This window comes from Octopus sinensis, linkage group LG4 (assembly GCF_006345805.1).
Source record: "Octopus sinensis linkage group LG4, ASM634580v1, whole genome shotgun sequence".
Lineage (NCBI taxonomy): Eukaryota > Metazoa > Mollusca > Cephalopoda > Octopoda > Octopodidae > Octopus > Octopus sinensis.
In genome coordinates, this window is record NC_043000.1 from 79,819,260 (window position 1) to 79,836,034 (window position 16,775).

The 16,775-nt window shown below is 33.8% G+C and overlaps 1 protein-coding gene across 2 annotated transcripts in view; it reads left to right on the forward strand.

Moving 5' to 3' along the window:
• Nucleotides 1–16,775, forward strand: part of LOC115210515 (kinesin-like protein KIF25) — a 550,198-nt gene that overhangs the window by 20,041 nt on the left and 513,382 nt on the right. For both annotated transcript variants that reach the window (XM_036502198.1, XM_036502199.1), the window contains exon 2: nucleotides 1,393–1,551. In XM_036502198.1, coding sequence (XP_036358091.1) covers nucleotides 1,393–1,551 — 159 coding nt within the window. The remainder of the gene's footprint in view (nucleotides 1–1,392; nucleotides 1,552–16,775) is intronic.

A 16,775-nucleotide genomic window follows, 5' to 3' on the forward strand; every position in this document is an offset into this window, starting at 1 on the left:
ATTGACAGAAACAAGCTTTGTAAGCTGTGCATAGCTGAATGGACAGGAATACTAAAGAACTCCTCTGACTTGGGGAACATCTTAAATTCCAGGACAGAAGTGTCTGGACCCTGTTTACACTTCAGGAGATTCCTACTGAAGTCCTGGGGCCCACTAGCCAACCAGGTCTATTACAGATAGTGGTTTAAGGGCAATAATCCCTTGTGCTTAACTCTTCTCCTTTGTCCATGTGCTCAGCAACTGGCCACAATGTTTTTTAATCTTCTTCCACTTTGGAGGGTGGTTATAGGCCACCAGCCATTAGGATCTGAAGAGATGCCATAAAGCTATATAATGCAATGTGTTTACTTGAAGGTGACAGAGTATGGGTTGAAGGCAGTTTGGTTGCTATTTTTATCCTGTTCAGTGACCTTCCACCTACTCAAGAAATTTTTACATGTTTTTTGGAATGATAGAAATGTTTGACCACTGGCCTAAATAGCTTAAAGAATTTAGTTTCAACCTTCTTCATTTTGTGTTCAAATCTCACAGGAGCTAACTTTGCTGCTCATGCCTCACATTTGATAAAATAAATACCAGACATTTAACCAAATGTTCAGCAGTCTCTGCTGATGACTTGGTAGCATTTACCATGCTGTCATCAATTGTTTCCTGGCTGGAGAGGGTTGCTACTGGAAGGCTTTATGAGTGACAGTAGAATTCAGCTTCTTGCCTTACTTCTGGAAAATGTCAGAGGTGGTTGTCAGAGAATTTCTATGACATCACCAGCCTCAATTTCTGATTTCTTAATTTCCTTGATTGTAATCTCATGGCTTATTATGAGTGGGGCATGGTTGAGAAAGATGCCACTGCTCTGCCTACAATATTTCTCTACATACTGTCTTCAAATTGCCCTATTGCTGGTTGATGCTGATTTTCAATTACCCAGGTTTGACAAAATATATACCAGGCATGTATTGGAGTTTAACTCAATATTATGTCAATTTGTGATGCTGCTCCATTGTAAATATTTAATTCCTTTACCTTTCATCTCTCTAGGTTTGATAAAGTATCAATTATTTATTAGGGACCAGTTTCTTTGCAGATTTTGAGAAGTCTATGTCAATGTAAAAATTTAATCCTTTTGTCTATAATCTCTTTTGTTTTGATAATATAATTTCAATTTATTTATTAGGGGGTCCATTCCTCCTGCAGGTTTTGGAACGTTATACCAATGTAAATAAATAAATGAATAAATAAATAAATAAAATTAATATTCAATTCTGATTTTTAATGGTAATTACTGCTTTTTATTTAAAAGCAATTATTTCTGTTTCTAAATTTATGTTAATTTCTATTCTTGTTTGCTTTTCTTTTATCTATTATTCTTTCTTTTTTTCCTATTTAATTCAGGAAAAAGATGAAAGAATTATGAGTTTGGAAACAGAGAATGCTATGTTGCACCTTAGGACTGCACAACTAATGCGGAGTCAGCAGGCAGCAGCTGAAGTTGCCATGGTAACCCGTATACATTATCAACAACAACTTGTTAGAGCCAAGCAAGCGATACATGTAGGTCTTTGAATATTCAACACTTCATCACACAGCTTGCACACGAGATTATGTGTGTGTGTGTGTGTGTGTGTGTGTGTGTGTGTGTGTGTGTGTGTGTGTGTATGTGTGTGTGTGCTTGTGTATGCATGTATATGTCTGTGTGTGTGTGTGCTTGTGTATGCATATATATGACTGTGTGTGTCTGTGCTTATTAAATGAGGAAGAGAGAAAGAGAAGAAAAGGGATAGAGAGAAGAGAGAGATAAACAACAAAAAACAAGATATATGAGCATGAGTGTGCCTTTCCATCTATTTGTGTGTATGTAGTCTATAGATATGTGTGTGCATATGTGTGTATGTAAATGTGCATGTGTATATAAGTGTGTGTATATGTATACGTGTGTGTATAAATATATGAATGTGTGTATATGTGTGTATATGTATATATGTATATATGTATATGTGTGTGTATAAATATATGCATGTGTGTATATGTGTGTATACATATATATGTATATATGTATATGTGTATGTATATGCATAAATATATGTGTGTATGTATGTGTGTGCAAGTACACACATACCATACATGCTAAAATACACAACCACCAATACCCCAACATGTACATCCACACACACATGCACACACGCGCACACACATACACACATATACATGCACACACATGCACATCTACAGGAACAGAGACCTAGGAACATACAGACACAGAAACAGGTTTATATGCACACGCATTCACAGATAAACATTGGCATGCATGCGTACAGACAAGTACACTAATTTGCTCATTCACATACACACAACACACACACACACATGCACTCATACACATACACACACATGCACACATACAGAGGCAGTTTCAAGTATACTTATATATACATCCGAATGTGGATAGCAATACCTGGTGGTAGATATGTTGATATCCTTGAATAAATCATGTGATATGAAACAATCAGCCCTATGGTTGTTCTGTATCATATACACAGTGCACAGCTAAGTATGCTCTGTTTTAAATACAGCACAGAATAACTATTTAAACACACATACAAACACACTGACAGATACATATGTATGTAAATATACATTTATGAGTACAGACTAAAGAAAATAGTACTCAATGCATTCTTGTAGAGTTTTAAATATGTAATAATTTAATGTAATAATATGTAATAATTTAATGGTGTGATTCAGTTGGATTTTAAGTTTTTGTCAGAGCTTAAATAGTGAAAAGGGGAATTATCAAACTGCTTAATTCATCATCATTTTTGTTGTTGTTATCGTCACCACCATCACCATCATGACCACCATCACCACCACTACTCTCCACATCATCATTGTCACCTTCGCCACCACTATTACCATCCCACCCCATTATCACCATCATGATCACCATCACCACAACACAGCATCACCATTACCACTGCTGCTGCCACTACCATCACCACCACTACCATCACTGTTGCCACAACAACTCCCTCCCTTACCATTGCTGCTACCACTGCTAATACTATCACCTCTATCATCATCACTACCACCAGCACCACTGTTGCTGCTGCCAGGTTGCCATCATCACCACCACAACCATCATTAACATTGTCATCATCATCAACATTGTCATCATTATCAGTTTATGTTTGTCCTGTATGTTAGAGGTCAAACCCAACCTTCCAGCTTATTTGTCTTTCTAGCACTGATATCAGAGCACTTAGCAAAAATATTCTAGATAAATATAATCCTACCTAAGTTAAAAAATTAAAGTTTAATTTATGGTCTAATTCCTTCCAAGTGGTCAACTGGTTTAATTCCATTAATAACAAGAAGTGCACTAAGTTTATCCAGTTCAACATTTCTAGTTACTATTCCTCTATTAACCCAATTGTACTTAACAAGGCGCTTTGGTTCGCACACAACAAAGCAAGTTTCACCAGGGATGAAATTAATGTCATGTTAGCTGCCAGAAAATCAATCATTAAATTTGAAAACAAGCTGTGGGTCTGTAAAAATATGCCTGATAGTTTTGATGTCATGATGGGAAGTTCTGATTCAGCAAAAATCCTTTACAAGATGGTTGACGAATTCCCAAACATCAATGGAGGTCTATATCATGACGATTGTTTACTCTACCTTCAAAAGGTTTCTAACCAAAAATTACAAAGGGTTAAAAATAGGTCGGTTAAATTTTTCTGAAACATGGGCTTAAGCATTGTTTTTAAAGATGATATAACTAAAGCCAACTTTTTGGATATTACTTTTATATATATAATGATTCATATTTCCCATACTATAAACCCTCAACTAATTTAAAATATATTAGTTCTTTCAGTAATCATTCAAAGGCTATTACAAGGAATTTAGTTACAAATATTTTACTTAGACTTTCTAGATTATCTGCCAATGTTGATATCTTCAATGAAAAAGCCAAACTTTACAACTCTGCTTTACTTAAAGCAGGCTATAAAGAAAAAAATTATCTATATTAACCCTATTGACATTAATTCTACCTCTATTAATCAGGACAATCACAGCATAATGGTAATAAGAATATAAATTTTCATTCAAATAACAACACTACATTGAAAAATTTGATCTTGCAGCATAAGGGAGATAATTGTTATTTAAGACCCTTTTTCTGTTATAAAAATACATCTAGGACTTTTAAAGATAATTACCCAAATAACAAGGTATGTCCTAGTAAAACTATTTGGTTGATAATTCCATATGGTAAGCAGATGAAATCCAATCTCCCTAACCAGTTTCGTGAAACTATAGATAGGAATTTCCCTAGAAATTCAAGATAACATTCTATTATCAATTCACACTGAATTAGAATAGGGTTTTCAAACATCAAAAGCCTTTCACAAATCATACTTCGCATAACAATAAGTTGTTAAATACAAATCCACTTAATGAAAATAATAACATTGGCATTATTAACACCAACCATTCTTTGAACAATAATAACAACAATATTAGTATTTCTGATATAAATTTCAATCACTTTTGTTTCCTTAGCAGTAATTCTAAGACTAGAAACTCTGTTTATTAATGTAAAATTACTTGTGGTTCTGATGCCTTTGTTTACATAGGTAGTTCTTCATCTCAGTTGTCCAAAAGAATATCTAACCATTACTCTACATTTAGACATATCAATAAATGCAACAGCACTGGGTTTACTAAATTAATTTGGTCTCATAAGGAACATAATAAACAATTTGATTTGGAATGGAATATCCTATTTAGGTCCTTTCCATATGATACAGGTAAATCTTCTTGTCCGCGCTGTAATGAAGAACTCTGTCTAATCCTGTTCTCAGAGAATTCTCTTGTAAACACATTTAATGAATGCATTTATTGTTGCAAACATTGGCAAAAACATGCCTTTAGTTCCAATAAGTAATTTCTACCAGCCTATAAAATTCAACCTTTAACTGTCTTCTTACATTTCATTTCCTCTAAATTTATCTATTTCCTTGCTTTTAAGCTTTATTCCCATTCATCTGTAGCACTACATTTCTCCACACTTGGTTTCCTGCTATTTTCTTTCTTTCTCTAAATTGCATTTGACATTAAATCTATTAATGTTTTTTTAAAAAATTAACTTGCCAGCATTCCCTTCATCATATATGCAGTCATCACATTCGGTTAAATGGCTTGTTGATGTTGTTTCTCTTTTTTCCCTGATGAGAAGATTGCATTGTTTTACAATCATTTTATTCCCTCTGGAATAATACCAATGTTTTCTTCGAAACATATGTCAGATATATTATATGTGTGTGTAAATATATATATATATATATATATATTATATATATATATATATATATATTATATATATATATATATATACATACATACATATATACACACATATATATATACATATATATATACATATATACTTTATTTTAAGCAGCAGAAAATTCAACAAAATCTGTTACTCTGAGTTTCTCGTTGCCGTTCATCAGACAGTTTTTGCTAGAATGGAACTGTCTGATGAACGGCAACGAGAAACTCAGAGTAACAGATTTTGTTGAATTTTCTGCTGCTTAAAATAAAGCATATTACTCTACCACTGGTATTTGAGTACTCTTTTTTTCCACCTTGTTTCACATTTATGTGTTTACTCCGGTATATACATATATATATATATATATATATATATATATATATATATATATATATATATATATATATGCATATATGTATATATATATATATATATATATATATATATAATAAATATTAGGGAATAAATCCAAATTTACAGGGAAAAAAAATCAGATTTAGGATTAAATCCAATTTTATAGTAAAATATTATAAAATATTATTAGAGACAAAACCACTATTTTGCAAAACAAACAAGGAAAGACTTAATCAATACATAAAACTTTAATAAATAGTCAAAAAAACCGCCACTACAATCGTTTCTTGTCTTGATCGACAATCTTCAGGTGGACTTCAAATTTTTCTGGAGTCTGAGTCCATTTTTTATACAAATTGTTCTCAAACATGCTGTTGTATTACATATGTGAGCCTTTTAATTCATAAGTGAAGGCAATGATTTTTTCGTTATTAGCTGATGATTCTCATTTAATTAATTGAGAAAAAGACGTCTATCTCTGTATGAATTTTTTTTTTTTTTCTGACATGGAAGAACCTTTAGAAATTCATTTTTATCAGAAATCGTCACAACTATAATGTATACATACGTGTGTGTGTATAAATAGCTGGTTAAGACGCCAAAGACATAAAGTTCAAACACAGGAAGTTAGAAAACGATTTTTCTAACTTCCTGTGTTTGAACTTTATGTCTTTGGCGTCTTAACCAGCTATTTATACACACACACGTATGTATACATTATAGTTGTGACGATTTCTGATAAAAATGAATTTCTAAAGGTTCTTCCATGTCAGAAAAAAAAAAAAATTCATACAGAGATAGACGTCTTTTTCTCAATTAATTAAATGAGAATCATCAGCTAATAACGAAAAAATCATTGCCTTCACTTATGAATTAAAAGGCTCACATATGTAATACAACAGCATGTTTGAGAACAATTTGTATAAAAAATGGACTCAGACTCCAGAAAAATTGGAAGTCCACCTGAAGATTGTCGATCAAGACAAGAAACGATTGTAGTGGCGGTTTTTTTGACTATTTATTAAAGTTTTATGTATTGATTAAGTCTTTCCTTGTTTGTTTTGCAAAATAGTGGTTTTGTCTCTAATAATATTTTATATATATATATATATATATACATATATATATACATATATATATATACATATATATACATATATATATACACACACACACATATATACACTAACACACACACATATATATATACACGTACATACACATATGTATGAGTAAGTGCATGTATATATATATATTTGTGTGTATGTGTGTGTGTATGTGTGTGAGTGTGTGTATATATATATATATATATGTATATATATATATTTGCATGTCTATATCTGTTTATATGTATATCCATAACTTTAGATTTGAGTGGATTTGGTAGATGGAAACTGAAAGAAGCTCCTCTCATATATATATATATCATGCATATATGTCTATATATGATGCATATGTGTCTACATAACTACGTCTATTTTTCACTGCCATTTAAATTTCTATTTGTTTATATGTATATGATTATACTGCTGGGCACCTGTGAATCTTTTTACTTATGCATGCACTTATATACACTGATTATATAGACACATGCATAAGTCATTCGATATATTCTTTTCTATATGTTAGCATCTATAAGTGTGCATGCATATATATATGTGTATGGATAAGTATGTATATATATATATGTGAGTATGTGTGTGTGCATATGTAAATATATGTGTGTATATATGGTTGTGTGTGTCTGCATATGTATATGTATATATATATATATGTATGTGTCTTTATACAACTATGTATGCGAGTGTGTATGCATGTATGAATGTGTTCACTCCAGCATGACCACAGCCACATGGTTGAATGGATAAAAGAATATATGTATGTATGTGTGTGTGTGTGTGTGTGTGTGTGTGTGTGGGAAGGCTCAAGCTCAGTGGTTAGAACGTTGGGCTCACAATCATGAGGTAATGAGTTTCATTCCCAGACTGGGCTCTGTGTTGTGTTTTTGAGCAAGACATTTCATTTCACGTTGCTCCAGTTCACTCATCTGTAGAAATGTCACTGGTGCCAAGCTGTATTGGCCTTTGCCTTTCCCTTGGATAACATTGGTGTCATGAAGAGTGGAGACTGCCATGCAATGAGTAACTGCTGATCTTCTATAAACAACCTTGTCCAGACTTGTACATTGGAAGGAAACTTTCATGACTGAAAGAGTTTGATTTGGTTTCTGTGCTACTTTAAATATATATTCTGTTGTGTCTGGGGAGAGTCATTTTCTTTTTGTGCCTTATAATTTAACACACTCAGTTATGGATGATTTAGTTATTTACTGCAAAACCCATGGTGGCCAAAATGATCAGAACAGTTGAAAAAATAACAAAATAATCAAAAATGACAGAGAATACGGGAATTATTTAATATTTAGTGTGAAGCCCTTTAGCTTCAATCACACTTTGACATCTTTGACTGCATGAGGAAATTAAATTTTCAATTTCTTGCTAGGTGATCTTATTCCATTCTTCCTGAAGGGCATTCCATAATTGCTCGGTTGTTTTAGGATTTCTGGCTTTTGAACGTTCTCCTAGAATATTCCACACATTTTCAATAGGATTGAGATCTGGGCTTTGAGCAGGCCAATCCATAATAATAACCTTTTCAGCCTTGAGGAAGTTCATGACCACCTTAGCCTTGTGACATGGGGCATTGTCCTGCATGAATATGGGTGGTCGCTTAGTTGAATTTCTCAGCACAGGCAAGACATGATCTTTTACGAGTTGTTTATAAACTCCTGCATTTACCTTTCCGTGTAATCGCGCCAAAGAGCCCACACCATTTCCAGATATCATCCCCCAAACCATGACACTTCTTCCACCGAATTTAACACTAGTCTTAAGGCATTTAGGCGACAATTTTTCACCTACTTTTCAACGAACATACCTTTTCCCATCTGAGCTAAATAACATAAACTTAGATTCATCACTGAAATGCACCGTTTGCCATTTTTCTTGAGACCACAACACATGTTCGGTTGCAAAGGTAAGATGACAGTTTTTATTTTTGGAACTGATCAGTGGCTTCACTGCAGGTGATCTTGCTTGTAGGTTATGTTCAACTAAACGATGAGACACAGTTTTTCGAGATAACGTTTTCTTCAGTACAATGCTCATTTCCCAAGGAACAGCAGCAGCAGTTTTAAATCTGTCCTTTTTAACCAACTTTACCATAGCACGATCTTCTCTCTTGGTCGTTTTTCTTGGCCTACCTGTAGACTTTCTTGCTTCACACAAACCACATTCATCGAAGACCTTAAGAATACCGTGAACAACACTTTTTGACTTGTTAACAATCTTTGCAATAGACCCAATACTTAAATTATCCTTCTTTCGAAGCTTAATAATCTGCTGACGAATTGATAACGGAGTAAGTGGCATTATATTAACAAAGTACACTGCAGATATTCTTACTAATGTTTAGTAAATGAACCATCACGTAAACAAATTCAAAACATTAGAGTTTGCCAGTTAAATATACTAAAACACGGAGTAAAAGCAACCGTTCTGATCATTTTGGCCGCCATGGGTTTTGCAGTAAATCACTAAATCATCTATAACTTTTGTATTATCCGCTCAAATTACACCAAAATCTCAGACAATAACAATTAATATTGTATTTATTGTGTGTGAAAATTATAGAATATAAAACAACTTTGATAAAAACTTATACCCACTTTTTCTGGCGAAAACAATGCCGTTCTGAACATTTTGGCCGCAACTGTATATATATATATATATATATATATATATATATATCCTTAGCCACTTCTTTGTTATGGCTGGACAATGAGTAACTGTTGGTTTTGTAAATTTTTTCACATCTATAAAGCCCTTGGAGCTTTATAGGTGTGAAACCAGTGGTTACTGTCTGACCGGCCATAGCAAGCAATCTTCTGAGTATTACTGCTTTAATGCTTTAGAGTGTGTTAGTGCAGTCTTCTGACTTTCCAGCTCTGTCAAACCGTCCAACTCATGCCAGCATGGAAAACATATGTTAAATGATGATGATGATGTACTATTGACCAATTACACACACACACACACACACACACACACAAATAAAGAAATATATATGTTGAAATAAAAAGGCAAAAAAGAACAAAATGACCGGATTAATTCACAGTCACTGTTATTAGTTTGACACCCAAGAGAGTGAAAAGAGTTAATGGCTATTACATTCTGGACATTGTCCTTGTTTGGATAGTGATAAAAGAGAGGAGGAAAGACCAGGAGAAAATGGATAAAAAAAAATTGGAATAGGTGGTTGGAAAATTAAAATTGCAATCTCCAGGAGAGCTGTCATGTGGTACTGTTCTACAAGCTTTGTGTTGACTTGACTACCGGTAAGGAGTAGACTAAATGGGGTATGTTTTGGCTGGAGAATGAATGTGAGGACAGATGTGTGTATTTGTGTGTTGGTGGCATATTGTGTGTGTGTGTGTGTGTTTGTGTGTGTGTGTTTGTGTGTGTGTGTGTGTTTGTATGCATGCACGTGTGTGTGTGTGTGTGTGTGTTGTATGCATGCACGTGTGTGTGTGTGTGTGTGTGTTTGTATGCATGCACGTGTGTGTGTGTGTGTGTGTGTGTGTGTGTAAGTGGTATGATGAAGTAGTTTCTGTGTATTTAGTTCTCAATGTGTAATGTGGTATGTATATGAGTTTGTGTGTAGGTAAAGACATTGAATAGTGTTTGGCAGTTGTATTCTGAAAGTATGTCTGTGTGTTCGTTTGCTGCAGGACTTATGGCTGCTAAACTAGGAGCTAGGCTGATGTATGTACCTGTGAACATATTACTGTGTGTATGTGTGTGTGTGTGTGTGTCTATATGTATGTGAAGCATGTGAAAGTAATTACACAGTGTATACTATCATCTTTGTGTTCTATGTATGTGAGTATAAGTGACTATGTGAGAGTGTGTATATTGTGTATGTGTGTATATCATATCTATAAAAGGGAGGATGTGTGTGTGTGTGTGTACGTGATTGTAATTTATGCACATCAACAAATTAGCACGCATGTCGCTCAAATTTTAGGAGGACATTTGTCAACATCCTATCTGGGTTTTGTCAACTTATTTCCCCACCACCCCAAGGCACCCGCGGATAGGGTAAAAATGTATTTTCAACCATTTTCAACCATAGCTTTTAACCATAACAAATATCAGCCTTTACTTTTTGATGGCGTCTGACAAAAAAAAAATAAGATAAAGAAAAGTGGAAAAAGGAGGCAGAGAGTTTCATGGGAAAAACAAAGTAAGAGAAGGAGAGAGAGAGAGTAAGTGACTACGTTCATAAAAATAAAATGTAAAATGTTTTTGTTTTTGAAAGGCACACTATATTTTATAATCATAGTATATATACTTTCTCACACAACAATTACGATATATTTATTTTAAATCATTTATTTATTCTAAATCGTTCATCTTTCTCCCCCTCCTCTTTCTCTCACACACATTACTTTGGGTGCAAAAGAGTTTTGTTTTTATTTTACCCCGAGTAAAAAAGTGTTTTGTTGACAATCCATTTATTTAACAACAAAGAAACAAAGAGGTGAGTAACGATTTGTCAGTGAATTACACAATATAAATGGGTACAATTTGCAAGGCTTCCACGGACCACAAAAGGGTTTTGAGGCCAGAGTAGTTGATTCCATGCAAAAAAAAAAAACGATTTTTTCTTAGTGAAAATTGTGTGAGTGTTAATCTACAAATTTAACAACATTTTTCCTATTCATTTCTGTTTATGAACATGTATGCGTGCACAAAACACGCAATAGGTGTACGTACGTACGTGTGTGTATGTGTGTTCGTGTCTGTTGCCCATATATATTTATATTATATATATATATATATATATATATATATATAATATATGATATATACATATATATATAATATAACTAATTTCAACGGATTTCGCCCAAATTTGACGTCTATATTACTTAGTTTGGTTTGAAATAAAGAACTTGATTAGCTTAATAATCGTAACTTAATCCCGGACAAGGCCGGGTTATACTGCTAGTCTCTTATATGCATGTATGTTTGCGCATATGAAGAAATGTGATTGTCAAATTGTAATGTATGTGTTCTTGAATTTGCTATGAATAATTATCAAATGAATGTGGTCATTCATTTGTCATGTGTTTGTGTGTGCGACTGCATGTGTTTTGTGCATGTCTACTAGATATACAGGTTTGTATGTGTATGTGGATGCAAAAATGTGTAATGGAAGTGTGTATTCAGTTATTATGAATATTGCTGCTTTATGTCAAAAACGGTTGATTCAATGTGTATGTGCACGTGTGTGTGTGTATGTGTGTGTGTGTGTGCAGTGCATTTTTATAGGAAAATGGCATTGACTTGAGGTTGAAGGTGGCATGGATTTGAAGAGAAAAAATAAAATACTGCTCTGTGCGTAACTTAAAGTTTGCAAATTAATAGTGTAGGGAGTGAAAATGGTTAGAGACAGAGGTAAGGTTTCCAAGCTGAATGTCCAAAAGATGTTTCATGAATCATTTGACTAAATAGCTACTGGTTTGATTTATGTGCATGTCATTGCAGAAGGAGAATTTTGTGCAGTGGGTGACAGTGGTATAGATACAGGTGAAGCAAAAACAAATGTGAAAACTACAGTGTTTGGATCCTTGGAGGGAAGTCCTATTGACGAGAGATAGACAGTTGTGACAAGACTAGGAACAAAGAATGAATCCAAGAGAATTAAGAGAGGACAAGGAGAGGGAACCAGTAAGTCATGTATATTATGACATGCTTGAATGAGGGGGAGGATGGAACAAGAAAGAGAGGGAAGTTGGTAGGATTGGACTGGAGGAAGTGGAATAGCATGCTAGATCTTACAGTGGAAGGTTGGAAAAAGAGAAGATAAGGGATGCAGCTGGGAATGTGATGGGTGTAGATGGAGAGGACAGAGATGTGGTTGATTTGGTGCGATTGGATTAGAGGGTGACTTGGACTAGAGAGGGAGGTATCCACGTCAGATGAGGAGACAGGCCTGTATTATGAATGGGTTTCAAAGTCTTGTGGTTGCACAATAAATTAATTTGGGATCTAAAAAACTACAATGAACTGTTTAATTTAGAATGGTTGATTTTCTCAATCTTGATACCTTATGACAAAGGCAAAAAATTCTGTCTTCTCTGTAATTCTGAACAATTTTTCATTATTTTTTCTAAAAACACAGTTATAGAGCATCCATACCGATGTAAACATTGGCAAAAACACACCTTTAGTTCATATAAGTAATCTCTATCATTATATATAATTTAATCATTATTTTTCTTTTTATATTTAACATTCACTAAAAAAATATCCCTCCTCTTTCTATAGGCTACTTCTGATGTTATATCATATAACATTTTTTCAAACAATATTAATAGGTTCAGTAAATCATTATACATATACATCATTTTCTGTTAAAATGTCTTATTGATGAGTTTCATTTCTTCACTTCCCTGAAGAGAAGGTTACATTACTTTACACCATTTATTCCTTTGGAACAATATCAGTGAAATCTTCAAAACATGTGTCGGAAGTAAAAGTATTTGAATTATACCTGCATTAAACTCCATTTATATATATATATATATACAAATATATATAAATATATATATATATAATAAAATATTAGGGAATAAATCCAAACTTACAGGGAAAAATCAGATTTAGGATTGAATCCAATTTTATAGTAAAATATTATATTATATTAAATTAGAGATAAAACCACTATTAGGCGAATCATACAAAGAAAAACTTAAGCCAATACATAAGATTAATTAATTTATATTATTTAAATATATATCAAAATTATTAAAAAAGATAATTAATATTTTTTAATAATTTTGATATATATTTAAATAATATAAATTAATTAATCTTATGTATTGGCTCAAGTTTTTCTTTGTATGATTTGCCTAATAGTGGTTTTATCTCTAATTTAATATAATATCATCATCATCATCATCATCATCGTTTAGCGTCCGTTTTCCATGCTAGATATAAATATGCATGTATGTATGTAAGCATGTATGTATATATATAATCATATATATATGTGTGTGTGTATATATATATTTATTTACTTATCTATAATATACCTTCATCCCCAGCCAATCTTAAATGATGAAGCCATAGTGATTCTATTGACTGTGATTAGAAGGTAGAATTGATGTATGGAAGAAAAGCATCTTATTGATTTACATCCTTTTACACCAAAAGAAGGTAATGTTAAAAATATTCAGCAAATCAAGATCAGTGATGAAAGAAGCAGATTGAGGACTGTGGCTCAAATGAATTCTATCAAAAACCAGTTGAGGATGGTGCCCCAGCACAGCCACAGTCCACTGATGGAAAACCAGTAAAAGAACAACAGAATAGTCACAAGTTTAGTATTTTGGTAGGTAAGGTTGGAAGACAGGGTGTGTAATAGATTTGTTTTTTAGAAGAGAAAATGACAACATCATCAACATGAAATTATTAAAAACAAACAACAATATAATAAACAGCAAGTTAATTAAAATAAAACAAAATTAAAAACACAAGGTGCGGGCGTGGATGTGTGGTAAGAAGCTTGCATTTCAGCCACATGGTTCTGGGTTCATTCCCACTGCATAGCACCCTAGGCAAGTGTCTTCTACTATAGCCTCAGGCCAACCAAAGCCTTGTGAATGGATTTGGTAGACAGAAACTGAAAGAAGCTCGTCATATATATATATATGGAGGCGCAATGGCCCAGTGGTTAGGGCAGCGAACTTGCGGTCGGAGGATCGCGGTTTCGATTCCCAGACCGGGCGTTGTGTGTGTTTATTGAGCGAAAACACCTAAAAGCTCCACGAGGCTCCGGCAGGGGATGGTGGTGATCCCTGCTGTACTCTTTCACCACTCTAAAGGCGGTGCTCCAGCATGGCCGCAGTCAAATGACTGAAACAAGTACAAAAAAAAAAAATATATATATATTTGTTTGTGTGTGTGCATGCATATGTGTGTGTGCACATACGTGTGTTTGTCCACCACATCACCACCACTTAACAACTGATGTTGGTCTATTCATGTCCCCAAAACATAGTAGTTCAGCAAAAAAAAAGACTGGTAGAATAAGTACCAGGCTGAAAAAAAATGTCTTGGGGTCAATTTGTTTAACTAAAAGTTCTTCACAGCAGTGCTCCAGCATGAACTGAAACAGATAAAAAAAAACACAATAAAAATCACAATATACAATAACAGTAAAAGCAACAGTAATATAAAAACAACAACAAGCATTGCAGCAATAATAGCAACAACAGCAACAGCAATAGTTACAAAAAGGAAAAGTAAAGAAAGTTAATGGAAACTGCTCCTTCAGGGTTTTGAAAAAATTCTTCTCTGAAGAATAAAGCAAAATGGATAAAGAAAATGGTGTCAAAATAATAGATTAGGAAGTAGGAAGTAAAAAGATGTTTGTGTGACATGGAACAATAAATTAGTTGTGTTTTGAGACTGTGAATGATTGTAACAACAGCCCCGACTTGTGGTCACTATATATTGCTGCTGTCTCTATATCTTCTTAAACATTGCTCTTTAGTTATTGACCATGCTCACACACACACATGCTCATACACACACACACACACACACACACACACACACACACACACACCACACACACACACACAGAAACATACATCACACATATTCTTTTGAAATAGCAAGAATCAATATTCAATACGAAATGAAACAACATTGATCTTTTGGAAATGGTTTCTGAGAAGAAACACCAAATCAATCTACAAAACATTTCCGTCATTCAAGTAAAGTTAGAGAAATTCTGTCAATTTTTTATCTGATTGATATTTGATAACTTTGAGCTAAACTGTTATCATCATCATCATCATCATCATCATCATCATCATCATTATTGGTTTCAAATTTTGACACAAGGCCAGCAGTTTATGTGGAGGTGGTAAGTCGATTACATCGACCCCAGTGATCAACTAATACTTATTTTATTGTCCTCAAAAAGATGAAAGGCTAACTCAGAATGTAAAGATGGATGAAATGCTGCAAAGCATTTTGCCTGGCATGCTAAAAATTCTGCCAGTTTGCCGCCCTACTTATTGCGGTAGGAGAGCAGTGCATGCCATCAAATGGATTACAAATATATGAAGCCCAGTATACCCATCTTGACTACCCATCTGATAAGGGTGCACCAGGTATATGCATCACAACAATATGTACATGACAAGGTGATCTCATGTCAAGATAAACAGCATTTGACCTTGCAGGAGGGGTCCAGTTAGAATTTTCTTTAAGTTAAGTAGTCCTTCCCACTGAAAACCACTGAATGAGGTTTGTTTAAGAATGATGCGCAAAATAATCATGTTTCCAGAGCCACAAAGAATTCCTCTCAACACATGGCTATGATGCTACCCCTCTACTTCTGCTCATGATCAAAGATGCATATATCATCAGTCACTAAGGGACATGCTCAACTAGTTAAGGTCAAGCAACTGACAAGCAAATCTGTTGTGTGGAGCAGAATACTTGTAACCCATCTTTTATACCAAGACAAAGCAATGTACATGATAACATTCCCAATCAGCTAAGATCAGAAGTAATGAGAACCAGTGCCTGGTACTGTATCAATGCATTCATTATTATCACTATTATTTAAGACATTGCACAGTATCCAATATCGTGATGTTGTTGATTAAAGATATTGTAATGGGGGTTGTACCGTCTGTCATATCACAAGGACCTCAGACAGTACTTAATGTAATATGCATGCAATTCAAATCAATACCGATTTTTGCAATACACCTACATTGTAAGGTATTTCTAAAGTGTCCAGGTGTTTCTTGAAGTGGTATTGAACCTAATGCTCTGATGACAGCAGGTACAAACTTTATGTTTGACTCTTGTAACTGCTACATCTCGGTGTATATTATTATTATTATTATTATTATTATTATTATTATTATTATTATTATTATTATTGAGTGAGAGAGCAGTGCATGCCATCAAAGTGACACTGGGGTAAAATA